This window comes from Citrus clementina, unplaced genomic scaffold, assembly GCF_000493195.1.
Source record: "Citrus clementina cultivar Clemenules unplaced genomic scaffold, Citrus_clementina_v1.0 scaffold_6, whole genome shotgun sequence".
Classification (NCBI taxonomy): domain Eukaryota; kingdom Viridiplantae; phylum Streptophyta; class Magnoliopsida; order Sapindales; family Rutaceae; genus Citrus; species Citrus x clementina.
Window position 1 is genome coordinate 22,185,863 of NW_006262139.1, and position 17,346 is coordinate 22,203,208.

Consider the following 17,346-nt stretch of genomic DNA (forward strand, 5'->3'; position numbering starts at 1 on the left):
TCGAGAATCCGAAAAATTATTCAATTATTCTGTTATGGATTCGCAGTTCAAATTTTTTTTTTTTTTTTATGTCGACTTTTCTTGACTAATAACAAAGATAAAAGCACCTTATGCTTGACGTTATTATTATTTTTATCACTTTTTAGTAATGGCCAACACCTCATTTCTGTTTCTGCTATTAATATATTTGTTTTATGTCGACTTTTCTTGACTAATAACAAAGATAAAAGCACCTTATGCTTCACGTTATTATTTTTACGTTTTAGTAATGCCCAACACGTCATGTCTGTTTCTACTATTAGTAATTCCAATTTCCCACTCTTTAAAGAAAACTACTCATTTAACTACGATTTTGTAAAATATATTATATTCTATCATCCTATTGTATGGCCTTTTTCTTGGTCCTATATAACACCTCACATTTGGCGCTACCTAACACATAATTCAGAGCCAAATCAGTGTAATATCCACACTAATAATTCTTTCATATGCTCGGGGATGGATCTCCAAATCACCTGCACCGAAATCATCAAGCCTTCTTCGCCGACGCCTCAACACCAAAGTACCTATAAACTTTCAATTATTGATCAATTAACTCCTAATGTTTACTTTTCCATCATTCTCTTGTATTCAAAAGCTGGTGAAAGTACCGCCAAAACTTCAGATCACCTCAAAAAATCTCTTTCAAATACATTAACCCACTACTATCCTTTAGCTGGGCAACTCAAATATGATCAACTTATTGTTGATTGTAACGACCAAGGTGTCCCGTTCATCGAAGCACACGTCACCAACGACAGGCGTCAGCTTCTTAAAATACCAAATATTGATGTTCTTGAACAACTCCTACCATTCAAACCGCATGAAGGTTTTGATTCTGATCGTTCCAACTTAACGATTCAGGTCAATTACTTTGGTTGTGGAGGAATGGCGATTGGTCTTTGCTTCAGACACAAAGTTATTGATGCAACAACGGCTGCATTCTTTGTTAAGAACTGGGGTGTAATTGCTCGTGGTGCTGGAGAAATTAAGGACGTGATCATTGATCATGCTTCCCTGTTTCCCGCAAGAGATTTATCGTGCTTAACAAAGAGTGTTGACGAAGAGTTTTTGAAGCCAGAGTCTGAAACAAAGCGCTTTGTGTTTGATGGTGCCACTATAGCTTCTTTACAAGAAACGTTTGCAAGTTTTGAACGACGTCCAACACGCTTTGAGGTTGTGTCAGCAGTTATTTTGGGTGCTTTGATAACTGCAACGAGAGAATCTGATGATGAGTCTAACGTTCCTGAACGTTTGGACACGATAATTTCAGTGAATCTACGGCAGAGAATGAATCCACCATTCCCGGAGCATTGCATGGGGAATATAATATCCGGGGGATTAGTGTATTGGCCACTGGAGAAAAAAGTTGATTACGGGTGTTTAGCAAAAGAGATTCATGAATCAATAAAGAAAGTGGACGATCAATTTGCGAGGAAGTTCTATGGGGACGCAGAGTTCTTGAACCTGCCGAGGCTTGCGGGTGCTGAGGATGTGAAGAAGCGGGAGTTTTGGGTTACTAGTTGGTGCAAAACTCCGCTGTATGAAGCTGATTTCGGGTGGGGGAAGCCTAAGTGGGCCGGCAATTCCATGAGGCTTAATCAGATTACTGTTTTCTTTGACAGTAGTGATGGTGAGGGAGTTGAAGCTTGGGTGGGATTGCCCAAAAAAGACATGGCTCGATTTGAAAAAGATTCTGGAATCCTTGCTTACACTTCCCCTAATCCAAGCATATTTTGAGGGTTTATTTATTTTTATTGCACTGTTTGTTATTTGTACTGGCTTGCTGGGAACATATTCTGGCAAATTTCGCTGATGCAAGTATCATTCTCCATAAAAATGTTAAAAAAAAAAAAATGGCCTACGATATAGAAGTAAAATAGTCATTTTATTCAAATTATTAGTGTTATAATGGTTGATTGACAAGTTTAGAAATACAAGTGATGCAAAGAACATGTCAAAGTTTATAGTGGTTAGATAAATATATGAAAAAATAAAGATGGTCCAGAGATAATTTTCCTAAAATTTTTTGTGTGAAGTGCCAAAGTGTTCGATAAATTGCCTCAATGAAGACACTTGATCTGGTTTCTCATCATTAGCTCAGGCATAGGTGGCAATGACATGGCGCAATAAGATGTTAACGTTGGAAGTGTAAAGGTGACTTGGCATAAATTGAGAATGCTCTAGAATAGATTGAGGATAAACTCTAATATAGCCACCCCTTTTTTATTTGAAATATGAACATGTTTTAATTTTTCTAAAGTTTGAATGTGTCTATAGATAAATGTTTCAATAAATTTTTTTAATATCTAAATATATAAGTGGCGCCTTCTTTATTTTTATAAATAAAAAATATTTTAAATATGATTATTTAATATTTATGTTCTTTTCAAAAAAATTGAAAAAAATTCTTTATTTTTATAAATAAAAAATATTTTAAATATGATTATTTAATATTTATGTTCTTTTCAAAAAAATTGAAAAAAAGGAGTAAAGTTTTATAGTTTAGAAAATAAATATATTTAAGATATTTTTAGAATATAATATTCACTTTACATTGAGATATTTTTTCATTTATATAAAAATCACAAAAAATATTTTTTTATTCAAATGTCAATACTTAAAAATTTTAAAAATAAATAAGTAAATTTTGAAAAAGATATAAAATTAATAAAATTTCATATTTAAAACGTTTAACAAATAAACTCTAGGATGACATCTCATAATATAGTGCAAGGCCCTAGTAGCTAATTCCTAATAGCTAGCCATTAGATCATTACTACAGTTGAGTATGGTACCAGAAAAATCTTGATGATGAACAAGGCATGTATTTGTATATATTCAAGTTAAAGAAATGAATAATGTGTGCTGTGACTCATTCATTCAGTTTTTATGAGTTTTGTGCTAAGTATTTATTTACCGTTTTCATTAATTCATATCAAAATTTCAAGTGCTAATATACGTCGTACGTGTCAACATTAGAATATTATTTCGTTGACTCTTCTTGCCCCAAGGTGGCAAAGGAAATTTAACGCATTTGGATTTACATGTCACTTTTGGTTCAATTGGAGAATAGGTGAACAGAGAGTGTTTCTTTGGTGCTTTTAAGTAAACACAATTCACATAGCAAAAATGAATAATGTATTTAGATTGCTCAAGACTTCTACGATAGGTGATATTTATCCAACCACCACCTCAGAGTCAATTTATTAACAAGAGAATGGAGACAAATGAATGAAACGAAACGAGACACTACCTAATCTGCACCCTATGCTTATATAATTGGACCTCCCAAATCATATTCTTTTAAAATAAAACGGTTGTAAATGCCTTATGTCACCCTTAGAAGAAAAATAAATGTAAGCAGATATCGATGTCAAACAATTTATTCTAACAATCCAATAATCAACCCGCTTACAAAATCAATAACCCTCAAATTATGCCTTATCAGTAGACGAAGATGTGTGCGCAAGGATGCCGGGGTGCTGTTCAAATCGAGCCATGTCTTGTTTTGATAATCCCACCCATGCTTCTATTCCGTCAGTCTGACAGCTATCGACCAGAACTGCAGCCTCTGTAAACCTGGTGCCAACGCCAATGCTTACGGGCTTTCCCCACCCGAAATCTGCTTCATAAAACGGCATTTTGCACCAGCTACTTATCACAAACACCTTGTTACTCTTCGGTGACCCCTGAGCTTCAACTGCTTTGCGTATGTTCAGTATCTCACCTTCTACATAAAGCTTCCTCACAAATTGGTCATCCACCATCCTTATCGATTGGTGAAGTTGCCCTGCTAAACTGCCGTGGTTGATTTTCTTCTCATGATCATGATCACGATCAATTGGTAAATTTAAAAATGCTGCTGAGCAGATATTGCCAAAAGACTCTTCTGGCAACGGTGGATTCATTCTCTTCCGCAAATTCACAGCAATGATTGCTGTAACATGCGTAAGAGGAGCAGTAGTAAATTCTTCATCATCATCTCTTGATCCTCCGTATGCTGCTAACAAAGCACCCAAAATAACAGAGGACACAACCTCAACACGCGATGGACGACCCAAACCCGGCTCAGCTTGGACAATCTTTTCTCTTAGAGAAGCTATCTTTTCACCTTCAAACGTAAACCTCTTTACCACAGAATCTAACGAGAACAATCCCAGACCAAGATTAACCGACATGTCTGGTAAATCTTGAGCAGGAAAGATGGAATTGCTATCGTAAATCGCGTGCTTAAAATCATTGGTATCACCAGCACCAGCACCGCGAGCATGTAAACCCCATGTTTTCAGAAAGTTAGCCGCTGTGGCTGCATCCGCTACTTTATGATGAAAGCAAACACCGATTGCCATTCCACCGCAACCGAAGTAATTGACCTGGACGATTAGGTTGTGCTCAACTCTTGTACTTTCATGTGGTTTGCATGGTATTAGCTGTTCGAGAATATTAGTTTTCGCTTGTTGTATGACCTCAGACATGTCTCCCCTGTCGAAGTGGGCTTCAATGAAGGTGACACCATGGTCGTCACAATCAACAAAATGATTGTCTTTGAATTGTCCTGCAAAAGGATAGAAATGGGTTAATGTTTCCGAAAGAGATTTTTTGAGGCGCTCAGAAGATGCTCCAGCCGAGTAAAAGAGAATGATGGAGAAGTAAGCACCAGGATTTAACTGATCTATAAAAGAAAGCTTATGGGTTCTTTGGTGGTCTGGTGTTGGAGAAGATGGTTTGATGTTTTCTATAGAACTGAAACGCAGTTCCATTTCTGAGTATGCTTTGATTCAGGCAGAAATGTGGAAGTTTTATAGAGGGGTGGTCAACAAGGTGGTGCATATCTCTCATGAAGCAACATTTTGACAAATGACACAGTTGTAACGGACGATTAAAAGATTTAATGAAATTAATTAGTGTGGAGACAAAAGCCATCATCACTACCTATTAAAAAATTGAAAACTAAGACTGCAGAGTGAGTTTGTCCAGTCTAGTTCGTCATGCATCTACCGGATTGCTTAATTAAGCCCCACTTGTAGCGAAAGCAAAGGCCTTGGGGATCCATCTCCTCACACAAATTTTGAGGCATTTCCAGTAAATGCAAAGGAAATTGTCATTATAATATAAAATTTTTCAATTACACCTTCTATAAAATGAGTAAAATTCAATCATTTTCTTGTGAATTGTCCACGGGGTGCGTCAACTGGCCACCAGAGTTCGACTAAGAGTAAACAGAACGCCCAAGTGATTGAATTACAGTTGTGGAAAAGAAATGGAAATTCCCTTGTCTTCAGAGTTTTGACTAATTAGATCAGAGTCTAGGGATTAAGAGAGAATTGGTCCTTTTTTCTTTTTTCAGAAAAAAAAAGGGTAAGTTCACGACTTCACATTATACTCCAAGACCAGCTGGCAATTTTAATCTCAATATTTTGTACAAAATTTGAGTATTTGACGGTTGACATTGTATCCTACAAGCTGGCCACGTTTATTACTCAATAAAAACGGGATTTGTATTCAAGTTTTTGTAGCCTTTCCCTTCAACATATTGCATCAAAAACGCGAGAAGTCGATAATTAATCATTTAGATGATTATTTTAGACTGAATTGCTTAATTACACAGAATGGTTAATTAGTAGAACGTGCTCTATAAAATTAAAGTATGTGTTTGATAGGCTTCAATTTTCCAATTAATTTTGTACACATTGTCAAGTTTGCTCAAAAGTCAAAACTATTCCCCCCAAATGTTTTCGCTGTAATCTTTTAGAAGCATGTAATGTCCACTTTCATTTTAGAGTTATGATATACATTTTGTTTTATTATTAAATAAAAAGAAAAGAGAGAGAGATTGAACAAAGTCTTTTTTTTTTTTTTTAACTCCTACGTTTTTTTTTTTTAATTCAAATTCTAATTATCTAACCAAATAAAACTACTTAGAAAGCATTTAACCAAACTTTAGGGGCAACAAGAGCAACTTGAAAATCATACATTTTAGTAAAAGAATAAACTAATTATTTTATTAAACATTGTAGCACGTGAAAGTGTATGTGTTCGTGTGGAGAGATTTTAAAATACCTTTGTTGTATTACACACACTTAATACATGTATGATATTTGTGTAATTTATTTTGAAAAAATATCATGTAATTAGTAATTATATTTAATTCATGCACACATGTGATACATTCATTAAATAGGTGTAGTACAATAAAAGTACTCTTAAATCTCTCATCTATGCATGAGAGAGTGATTTTGAGCATGCATAGTTACAATAATTGAAGCTCTAAATCCCGTTTGGTATTGGAGTGCGTAACTTTTAAGGTACAATTGCTATAAAAAATTATAATTATAAAATAAAAGTTAATGGTATGTATAAAAATAATTTTTAAATGATAATTTTGATAAAATTAGTACATATATAATAAATTTTTTATCATACAAGAAAAAATTAAATTAATTTAGCATCAAGCTGTAATAGCTAGTGTTTACCAGCTGCCCCAAACAGGAGCTTAAAGAGTAAAAAAGTAAAATAAAAAATAAAAATTTTGTTAAAATAAAGAATAGAAAAAATTAATAAAAAAAAAGTTGCTTTTTAACCTTTATATATTCTAAAAACATTATGAAATTTGACAAGCACTCTTTGGTTGAGTGTTTGACAGTTCTTTGCTCAATGCTCCATTCATAAGGTCGAGATTCAAGATTTCGAGTCCTCACGTATGAGTGCATTGCAGAAGTAAATTAATAGTAGTAAAACTAAAAGAAACAGAAACATTATTAATTGTTAAGAGAAATGGTAGCTTTCTAGTATTTGATCATGTTTTCAATTCCTCAAATTCGAACGAACACACCAGGGCAGTCTGTAATTGTCAACGCTCCGTCCTTAATTTGGCTCATCACCTTATTGATTTTGTACAAACCTGACATTTCTTACCGAACCAAACAAAATCAAAGCAATATATTTTGTATAAACCTGACATTTCTTATCGAACCAAACAAAATCAAAGCAAAACTCCGTAATTGCCAACGCCAGTTTTTTCTTGATGGATCTCCGTATCACTTGCATAGAAATTATCAAACCGCCGTCCGTTACGACTGTGTCATTTGTTAAAAAATTGTTTCATGAGAGATGTGCTCCACCTTACCGACCCTTTATAAAACTTCCACATTTCTGCCCCAATCAAAGCAAAATCAGAAATGGAGTTGCGTATCAGTTCCACAGAAAACATCAAACCATCTTCTCCAACACCAGACCACCTAAGAACCCATAGGCTTTCTTTTATAGATCAGTTAAGTCCCCGTGCTTACCTCTCCATGATTCTCTTTTACTCGGCTGGAGCATCTCCTGTGCATCTCAAAAAATCTCTTTCAGAAACATTAACCCATTTCTATCCTTTTGCAGGACAATTCAAAGACAGTCCTGTTGTTGACTGTGACGACCATGGTGTCACGTTCATTGAAGCTTATTTGGCCGAAGAAGACGTGTCTGAGGTCATACAACAAGCAAAAGCTAATATTCTCGAACAATTAATGCCATGCAAACCCCATGAAAGCACAAGAGTTGAGCACAACTTAATCGTCCAGGTCAATTACTTTGGTTGCGGTGGAATGGCGATCGGTATTTGCTTCCACCATAAAATAGCCGATGCAGCCACAGCAGCTAACTTTCTGAAAACCTGGGGTTTACATGCTCGCGGTGCTGGTGCTGGTGATACCAATGATTTTAAGCACGTGGTATATGATAGCAATTCCATCTTTCCTGCTCAAGATTTACCAGACATGTCGGTTAATCTTGGTCTGGGATTGTTTTCGTTGGATTCCGTGGTAAAGAGGTTTACGATTGAAGGTGAAAAGATAGCTTCTCTAAGAGAAAAGGTTGTCAAAGCTGAGCCATATTTGGATCGTCCATCGCGTGTTGAGGTTGTGTCCTCTGTTATTTTGGGTGCTCTGTTAGCTGCATACGGAGGATTAAGAGACGATGATGAAGAATTTACTACTACTCCTCCTAAAAATGTTACAGCAATCTTTGCTGTGAATTTGCGGAAGAGAATGAATCCACCATTGCCAGAACAGTCTTTTGGCAACATCAGCTCAGCAGCATTTTTAAATTTACCAATTGATCGTGAGAAGAAAATCAACCACAGCAGTTTAGCAGGGCAACTTCGCCAATCGATAAGGATGGTGGATGACCAATTTGTGAGGAAGCTTTATGCAGAAGGTGAAATACTGAACATACTCAAAGCAGTTGAAGCTCAAGGGTCACCGAAGAGTAATAAGGTGTTCGTGATAAGTAGTTGGTGCAAAATGCCGTTTTACGAGGCAGATTTCGGGTGGGGAAAGCCCGTAAGCATTGGCGTTGGCACCAGGTTTACAGACGCTGCTATTCTGGTCGATAGCTGTCAGACTGACGCAATAGAAGCATGGGTGGGATTATCAAAACAAGATATGGCCCGATTTGAACAACACCTCGGCGTCCTTGCTTACACTTCTTAATTTGTAATCCTCATCCAAGCATAAACTTGACCGATAGTTACTCACTTTGGTTTAGAAATTCACTCGTTTCAATAGGTACTTTCATTTCTAAAGGTGAATAAGCACTTGTATAGTTTTTTGTGTGTTTTACTGCGTAAGATTGTGATTTGGATTGTTTTGAGATAAGGATTTGTGATTTGGATTGTTTTGAGATAAGGATTTTAAGTTTTTAACTTAGATATGTTTTTGTTTTTTGTTTTTTTTTTTCAATTTTGAACTTAATTTTTAGTTAATTACTCATTCCATTTGATTTATCGTCGAATATCTAGAATCAAAAAGTAGTTTTGGATTCACTGTTTATGATCATTTTTCACAAAGTTCTGATCTGTAGTTATAAAAAACAAAAAATATGTGTAATTAATTCTTAACCATAAATTATTGTAATTGCATGAATAGTATTTAATCTTTAAAAAAATCAATCGAAATTCTAAAAAGTAACATTTATTGTTGTCAATTTAGTAATAATACTTTCAGGATTAGATAAAGTGCGACACATAGTTAAGAATTTGTACTGAAATTGTCAGATTAAGCACTTGCAAGAGTTTTGATATAAGTTTAATAATAAATTTTTTTATAAATTGATGGATTTAGATTATTTTTATGGATTCAAATATTTCCACTCATATATTATTCAAATATAAGAATTCTCTTTCATAGTATCATTCAATTTTGTCGTTCACTTTCATGCTTTTCTTCCTTTGGTCCAATAACAAGCCCTATTTCAATGTGATGGGATCGCAAAACTTTGTAGTTTTTAAGACGTGTTATTTATACTACTGTTAAGCCCTTGTCTATTGGATTAAAACAGATCGGCTTCCAATTATAATACAGACAATCGAGCAAATTGGGGATTAATTTATAATTCTTTGCCGGCGATCAGTGCTAGGTACCATCTTTCTTGTGAGCATCATCTTGAACTGCAAATTATAACCGAGGCTTTTCTGGAACATTTAAAAGCATGCGGCGTCACTTCAGAATATTTAATTAATAATGTTTCGTTTCATCTGGATATCAACTTCTTGAATCCCGTATATATGTTAAAACTCCCACAGCCGTTGCCTGCTTGCCTTACATCGAGTCTAATTAAGCAAAATGAAACCCCTTATCACTTGCAAAGAAACTGTCAAACCATCTTCTCCAACACCACACCTCATACGAACCCATATCCTTCCTTTTTTTTTCTTCCCTTGATCAGTTAGTTCCCGGTTCTTATTTTTCAATCGTTCTCTTTTACTGAAGACCATCTCATCAAAATAAGACCACTAACACTTCCAATCACCTCGAAAAATCTCTTTCAAAAACATTAAACCGCTTTTATCCTTATGCAGAACAACTCAAAGAGGAGCTCTATGTTGATTGTAACGACCATGGTGTCACATTCATCGAAGCCCATGTAGCAAGTCATGACATGTTCCGAGGTCATAAACAAAAATAATCTCCAACAACTGTTACAGTGCGAACGGCCTAAGCACAACCTAATAGTCCAGGTCAATTACTTGGATGCGGTGGGATGGCAATGGCTATTTGCTTTCACCATATAATCGGTGATGCAACAACAGCTGCCAACTTTGTTAGAACCTGGGCCGCACTTGCTTCCGGTGCAAGTCATAACTTTATTAATAAGGACGTAAAATATTTGGAGATGGTGAGTTCTGGGACAAAATGTCATCAAGATTTGCAGCTGCAGCATCATCAGAGGATTATTATAATTATAGGGAGTTTCTGATAACAAGTTGGTGCAAAATGGGGTTTGATGAAATGCATTTTGGGTGGGGGAAAGCCATGCGTGATCCGCAGTGGCATGAGGCTTAATGAGGCATTCTGTTTTGGTGGGTGGGATTGTCAAAACAAGATAGAGAAATCCTGCTTATCCTAACATCTAAATCTCAAATTGAATCTCAATTAATGTGACATTTATCTATTGGAGGTGGTTAAATAATTATATTAATTATAAAATATGTCATTCAATAGATGAATGACATATAGCAATGGAACTCAAGTTATGACTCAAATGTTGAGATCCTATTGTTCAAGAATATATGGCTCCATTTGAGTAGGACGCTGGCATCCAAGCATATGCTAAGCGCGTTAATATAAAAAATAAAAACTCATCTCTATATTATTGACTATTTGGGCTGCAATTAATGAAAGTAATGTTGATTTAAATTTATTACTGTAAATTATCAATAGTAAATTGTAATTAAAAAAATAATTATTTTTCTCATTTGTCTGTCGGGATGCAAGTGAACTGCTTGTAATTAGAAAAGCTAGTAAGAATTTATGTGTATATATATAGAGCAAGAGAAAGAGAGATAGAGATAATCATCATAATTTAATTAGACAGTTGAATGAATTGTTGTTGCGCTTTGTGTGCTCTTTTATTCAAGTGAAATAGAGCTTTTCTTCAATTAAATTTTAATTGATCAAACTTTTATCTCCAAAATTCAAATTTGAAATTGGATAATAACATCTGCATGGTCGGACTGAAATATTCTTTAGTATTTTATATCTTACTTACTCTTACATTGCTGAGGTCGATTGGTATTTTGAAGATAATTAACTGAATTTGATATGATTTCGAATCTTATTTTGATACAAATAGGCAAACCGTGTTAATTTCGTGTAATTATTTCTAACTAATAAGAACGATGAGTTGATAATTTTATAAGGCTAAATTAAGGAGATACGTTTAGTTACTAAAACTAAAACCAAAATAATAATAACAATATAGTCTTTCAAGTAGAAATTTAAGTCACATTAATCCCCATCAAATGTTAAACGAAAGTTAACAATGTTAATTAGTCCAGATAATCTTTTTGTCGGAGATTGAAAACCATGGACCTTCAAGCACAGTGATGCTTCGCCAAAGATTAGGGACTTGCAAGCAAAGAATGCCTCAATGCCACATGCAGCCGGTGTGGGGTGCCCTTCGCATTGAGCCATCTATGTAAACATCATGTGGCTGGTTGCCACGTGCAGTACGGCTGTAACTAGTAACAAACCATTCTTACTCTTTTTCTCATTTTTCAATCACATGTTGCGTTGCATCTCCCCCACACGTTTAATTACCATTAAACATATTTTTAAAAAAATATATATTTAGAAACTAGCTATTAGATCCTTGTCTGAGGAACACACGTCAAACAGTTCAAACAAATATATCAAGTTAAGTTCAAGTCATCTACTAAAATAATTTTCTCGATTTCACCGACACTCCCAGAATCAATGTTTTGTGCTCTGCCGTAGTACTAATGCTTACTTAATTACAAGATAAAAAGAAGATGAGGCTAACTTTCTCTGCTTCATCTCCTTCTTCTTCTTCTTCTTCTTTAGATTTGAGAAAATCTCGCCTTTCTGCTTATATCTTCTCCTTGTTAGCTTTCGCTTTCATATTCTTCTTCGCTGCCATCCTTTACGGCGAAGATTTCGTTTACATCTTTATCCTCGGCAATTCCGAGAATAACCCTTTGCGGCAGCCCATCTCAACGATTAATGAGTCAACTTGTCCGAGCTGTTTAAACTCCTATTCCTATACAAACTCTACAGGTAAAGGTAAAAAGTGATGTGAAGCTGTTTATGTTGTGCTTAAAATTTTCCCCCAAAAAAAAAAATAAAATTGAGGGTGTAAATCGAAAATTTCTCATCAATTTCTGTGCACATTTTATGTTTGACCTCCTCATCTCTACCGTTTTTAAGTTATGGTCGATCCGAGTTCATGATTTCGTCATTATGGTCCTTGGAGGTGGTAATGTAACTCCCGTGAAACCAAAATTTTCAATGCTGAGTTTTGTATTCTGTTTTGGGTTAAGAAAAGAACAGGGCAAAGCTAGCGTTTGCTTTATGGGAGACGAAGGAAGGGTGTGATGTTTTCAGTGGGAGATGGGTCAAGGACGAGTTGACTCGGCCGCTTTACAGAGAATCTGAATGTCCTTACATAGTGCCGCAGTTGACGTGTCAAGATCATGGCAGGCCTGACCAAGGTTATCAGCATTGGAGATGGCAGCCTCACGGCTGTGATCTTCCCAGGTTCGTGCATATTTGTGGTTACCTTTGTTTTAATTTTTTCATTTATTTATTTTTGGTAAAAAGTTCATGGGCTCTCGGATCAGGGCTCTGTCCGTACAGTAGTAAAGTTTTCATTTATTATTTCGTTGCATTAAATTATTTCAATGTTGATCCCGGGATCGGGAAGCACTCAATTACTCAATAGTTTACTGGCAACTCACTTGTGAGGTAAGGGATTTGGTCATGTGTGTATTAATTAATGGACGAAAATTTCTTCAGTGCTTTGGATTTCTGATTAGCATTCACTCGGGCCCATATAACTGGACTACGTCCTAACCTAACTAAGGGCCCGTTTGGCTTAGATTCCGAACTGGTGGGCTGCACGCCTGCACGGGTGTTTGGTGATGCACAACCCAGCTGCTTGATTTTTATTTTTTTTTAATTTTTACTTCGTTCATTATGTTATAGTTGTTAAATATATAAATTAACAAATAAATTATTATTTATCGTACAGCTAAGCTTTTGCTTGACATGCATGACTTTTATCCGACAGCAGCCGCGTAGCGATAGCTTAAAGCCACGTCATCTAATTACCAATAGGCCCAAGTACCAATTTCCAACTCTTTAATGTATAAAAATGAGTAATGTACTCCTTGCATAATTAGGATGTGGCATACACATGAGGAATGGCCCCTCCGTTTACCAATTTAATTTAGTATAAGACTTGATAATTATCAACAAGACAATGCTTGGAGATTTAGAAAATCGTTGATGGAGAGTTCCATCCAATTGTGAACAAAAAGGTTTTAAGTTACATTGAGTTTTATCCAATTTTAAATAAAAGGTTTTAAGTTGTATCTTCACTCCATTGTTGTCATTTATTTGTTAACAAGATAAAAGGGAAGCAGAAAAATAGAAACTAGCTTAATTAGAAAGTGATTATTATTTGAAGCAGTGTTTATTTGTTCGCATTATTTGACTGGTTTTATGAGTCACGCCTACACATTCATCAACGTCTATTGTCTAACAGCATTAGTCTTTTCAAGAAAAGTGTGATCTGATGGGATCATCCGGATTGTAGTGCAGCTATGTTAGCATTTTCACTAGAATATTATCTTTATATATATATATATATATAAATTATTTTCTTAAAACTGTACATATAAATTATTTACTTAAATTATACAGTTTTAATGCAACATTGATGCTGGAAACACTTCGAGGGAAGAGGATGATGTTTGTTGGTGACTCATTGAATCGAGGCCAGTATATTTCCATGGTGTGCCTTCTTCATAGGCTCATCCCTGAAAATGCCAAATCAATGGAAACCTTCGATTCACTAACAGTTTTCACAGCAAAGGTGACATTTATATACAATGCATTTTAAGATGCCAACAATCTCATTGCTGCTTGTTTTCATATTATTAATTATTAGCTTGTGTGTGTGTTTTTTATTTAATTAACACAGGACTACAATACCACAATTGAGTTCTACTGGGCACCGTTTCTCCTTAAATCAAACGCAGACAATGCTGTGATTCATAGGATAACCGATAGGATTGTTAGGAAAGGTTCGATAGATAACCATGGACAACATTGGAAGGGAGTTGATATTCTAGTGTTCAACACTTATCTATGGTGGATGACCGGCCAGAAGATGAAAATCTTGTAAATTTGTGTATAAATATATACGACATAGCTTCATTATCTCACTGTATTAGTCCTATTGTTCTTAATCTAGCGAAGGGCTCTCAGGTTCTGTTTTTTGATTAATTTACAGGAAAGGATATTTCGATGATGAAAAGAAAGAAATTGTGGAGATGCCAACTGAAAACGCCTATCGAATGGTGATGAAAAGTATGTTAAGATGGGTGAAGTTGAATATGGATCCAAAGAAAACCAGAGTCTTCTTTACTAGCATGTCACCTACTCATGCCAAGTGAGTGCTAAATTCTCTAAAGTACTAATAATTGTTGTTGCTACAGAAAAGCACTTATAATTTAACTATTAATTATACACATTCTTAGTTCGTTCCCCAACTCGTGACTAATTAAAGTTTTTGAAGTTCTATTATAGGAGCATAGAATGGGGAGGTGAACCGGGAAAGAACTGTTACAATGAGACAACTCCAATTGAAGATTCAAACTATTGGGGATCAGATTGCGACAAAAGAATAATGCAGGTGATAGGAGAAGTGTTCGGGAACTCAAAGTTCCCCATTACATTTCTCAACATTACACAGCTCTCAAGTTATCGCAAGGATGCACACACATCGATTTATAAGAAGCAATGGAATCCATTGAGTCCAGAGCAGGTAGCTAACCCTGTGAGCTATGCTGATTGTACGCATTGGTGTTTGCCCGGCCTTCAGGATACTTGGAATGAACTATTATTCACCAAGCTATTTTATCCTTGAAACCCAAACGGGTGATGGGGAATTCGGGCCGGGCTGTTAACTTTATTAAAATCGGGCCCTATTATTGCCCCCATCCCCGTCGGAAACCGAGGGGAGATGCTAGATATTTGGCATGCTTTATGGTTTAGATATATCTGTTCTTTTCAATCTTTTTATATTGAGAAATTTTACTGCAAAAAGCACAAAATCTTTTTGTGTATTTCTGTGGGTAGTGGTCGTCTTTTGCGCTGAAAACTTGCAACTTTACTTGACAAGCACAAGCGGTTTTGGGACCTTTTCGCTATTTTAAATTAAAATGTGTAACTGCCCGAGCTAAAGACAAAACAAATTAACAAAAGACATATTTCCTTTTATTCAAATGTGCCATGAGAAGAAATAAACTTTGAATTTCTCCTACTAGATAATAATTAAATAAATATAACTCTATATAATTAGCAAATGCAAACTATTTTAATAATTGTAAGATTTCTAGTTTTGTGTTATTGTTTCTATTTTAGATTATTTTTGTGTTAAGAAAAGTAAAATTATTCTCTAGATCTGAAAATTGAAATCAAGGGACTTCAAAATATTTTAAAAACGGGGAGCGTGTTAATGATAAAATATATTTTTTAAAAAATGGGGGTAAGTTTTCATTTTTAAAGATAAATCAAAATTATCACTTTAAGGGGGGTATAATATTAAATTTTTTCTTTATTAATAATAATATTATTATACTTACTTAATTTAGATAATTAGTGCATATATATCACCAATCAATGAATATATGGATTGACTATCTAAAATGAGTAAAGATAATAATAATATTATTAATATTATACCAAAAAAAAATAACGTCCCAAATATAATATGTTGGCAGAAGGGATGACATCATAAAACGTAGATCTGACGGTGGATGGATGGAGGTATGCTTGTTTGAGATAAAATCATAAAAAGTTCTGTTGGGCCATTTAGTAAGAGAATCAGGAAGGATTTGAGTTGTTTTAAGCTTGATCCCAACAAAAAAAGTCCGTCTGGACCGTCTCCTTCTGTGGGCGCAGTGTGGTCCCCATGTAACCTGTCCTCGTTTCCGTCGTATGTATCTATCGACTTTCCAATAATGCCCTCGATGGTATTTCTAACTACAAAAGTACCATCCACAGCAGTCTTTTTTTTGTAAATAACAATACATAGTTTTTGGAAATAATGCTGATTTTAAAAATATTGCCAACGTTGATAAACTTCCCAAAAGAAAAAGGAATCCCGTGCCGATTATTGATTTTTATTGTTTTCTACTTTACTTTGATCGTCATCAAATATGGGGTGTAGAGTGAAATTCAAACAAAAAGACTTATTTTATCAATACAAAAATTTTCAATCAATATATTTACTAGTGCCTAATTTTTTATTTTTTATTATATCATATTAGACATTGCTAGTTTATTAGAATAGATGTAAATTTTTTTTTTTTTTGGGTATCACTTATTTATTTATTTGTTTATATATATTCAAGAGACACGTTTTTATCTAATACGAATATTTCATAAACATTATGAAATGGCTGTGGTGGAATAACCAACGACTTTATAATTTTTTTTTTAAAACGAACTTGTAAAAAAAAGAAGAGAAAAGTCGATATTTTGACTTTTAAAATATAAAAGTTAAAATTTTGACTTCTTATAGTTTCTTCTTAAATACAACATGATAATGGGATTAAAGATTTAGAGATTAAAAAAAAAAAAAGACAAGAAAAATCCCAAGACTCAGATGTTAGTGGAGCACTAGGCACTAGCATTAAACGGTAAGGTCAAATTGTCAATGATGGGATAAATTGATAATGGTATTGCATACTACGTAATGTTTGACTTATTAAATTAAACAAATGTTGCGAACCATTAGTGGCTTGGGTGGTTGAGTCAGATCGTCAGATCGAGACCGGATCGAATTGATTTTGATTTTTTTATGAATATTAGTAAATTGCATTAGACTTAATTAGGTATTTAATTTTTTATATGAATAATCAGTTGAGTACGGGATCGCAATTAGCCAAATGAGTTAAGTGATCCGTTTTATTCCTTTCAGCATTAAGGATGAAGGTTTAAATTTTTATTGTAGACTTAATTTCTGCTTATATGAATAATTTTAAATAGGGACAATTTTGATTTACATTAGTGTTAAGTAAACATTTTATGCACATAAGAAAAGCAAAAAAAGAGCAATATTTATAGAGATATTGAACATATTAATTGAATGAGAATAACATTTGATTTTGTCATTTAAAATAATTAAACAACTTAATTTCTTTTGTACGGCTCCAATTGTAAGCAACAGTTTTTTTAAAATTCAAGTTTTCTGTACGAATATCAATAAGTATAAGTATTTATATAATATAAT

General features: G+C 34.4%; 4 protein-coding genes across 5 annotated transcripts; 3 read left to right on the forward strand and 1 right to left on the reverse strand.

The window, feature by feature from the left end:
• Positions 1–389: 389 nt before the first annotated feature.
• LOC18037906 (vinorine synthase) lies at positions 390–1,895 on the forward strand. Its single transcript, XM_006430497.2, has one exon. The coding sequence runs from the start codon at positions 499–501 to the stop codon at positions 1,777–1,779; it is 1,281 nt and encodes a 426-aa protein (XP_006430560.1). The 5' UTR covers positions 390–498; the 3' UTR covers positions 1,780–1,895.
• A 1,469-nt stretch (positions 1,896–3,364) lies between these two features.
• LOC18037907 (vinorine synthase) lies at positions 3,365–4,802 on the reverse strand. Its single transcript, XM_006430498.2, has one exon. The coding sequence runs from the start codon at positions 4,800–4,802 to the stop codon at positions 3,477–3,479; it is 1,326 nt and encodes a 441-aa protein (XP_006430561.1). The 3' UTR covers positions 3,365–3,476.
• A 2,418-nt stretch (positions 4,803–7,220) lies between these two features.
• LOC18037921 (vinorine synthase) lies at positions 7,221–8,516 on the forward strand. The gene has a single exon (XM_006430499.1). The coding sequence runs from the start codon at positions 7,221–7,223 to the stop codon at positions 8,514–8,516; it is 1,296 nt and encodes a 431-aa protein (XP_006430562.1).
• Positions 8,517–11,694: 3,178 nt separating this feature from the next.
• LOC18037922 (protein trichome birefringence-like 33) lies at positions 11,695–14,978 on the forward strand. Of its 2 annotated transcripts, none has more exons than XM_024182798.1 (6): positions 11,695–12,107; positions 12,365–12,581; positions 13,749–13,920; positions 14,029–14,228; positions 14,341–14,499; positions 14,637–14,978. In XM_024182798.1, the coding sequence occupies exons 1-6, from the start codon at positions 11,837–11,839 to the stop codon at positions 14,974–14,976; spliced, it is 1,359 nt and encodes a 452-aa protein (XP_024038566.1). In that variant the 5' UTR covers positions 11,695–11,836; the 3' UTR covers positions 14,977–14,978. The 2 variants fall into 2 exon arrangements, with proteins under 2 accessions (XP_024038566.1, XP_006430563.1); XM_006430500.2 differs by having other exon boundaries at positions 11,695–12,101.
• The last annotated feature ends 2,368 nt before the right edge of the window (positions 14,979–17,346 follow it).

Excerpts from the sequence above, each read along its gene's own strand:
- LOC18037922 (XM_024182798.1), top strand. The coding sequence starts at position 11,837 with ATGAGGCTAACTTTCTCTGCTTCATCTCCTTCTTCTTCTTCTTCTTCT. Across the intron at positions 13,921-14,028 it reads TAACAGTTTTCACAGCAAAG|GACTACAATACCACAATTGA; the intron begins GTGACATTTATA and ends TAATTAACACAG. Across the intron at positions 14,229-14,340 it reads GGCCAGAAGATGAAAATCTT|GAAAGGATATTTCGATGATG; the intron begins GTAAATTTGTGT and ends ATTAATTTACAG.
- LOC18037906 (XM_006430497.2), top strand. The coding sequence starts at position 499 with ATGGATCTCCAAATCACCTGCACCGAAATCATCAAGCCTTCTTCGCCG.
- LOC18037921 (XM_006430499.1), top strand. The coding sequence starts at position 7,221 with ATGGAGTTGCGTATCAGTTCCACAGAAAACATCAAACCATCTTCTCCA.
- LOC18037907 (XM_006430498.2), bottom strand. The coding sequence starts at position 4,802 with ATGGAACTGCGTTTCAGTTCTATAGAAAACATCAAACCATCTTCTCCA.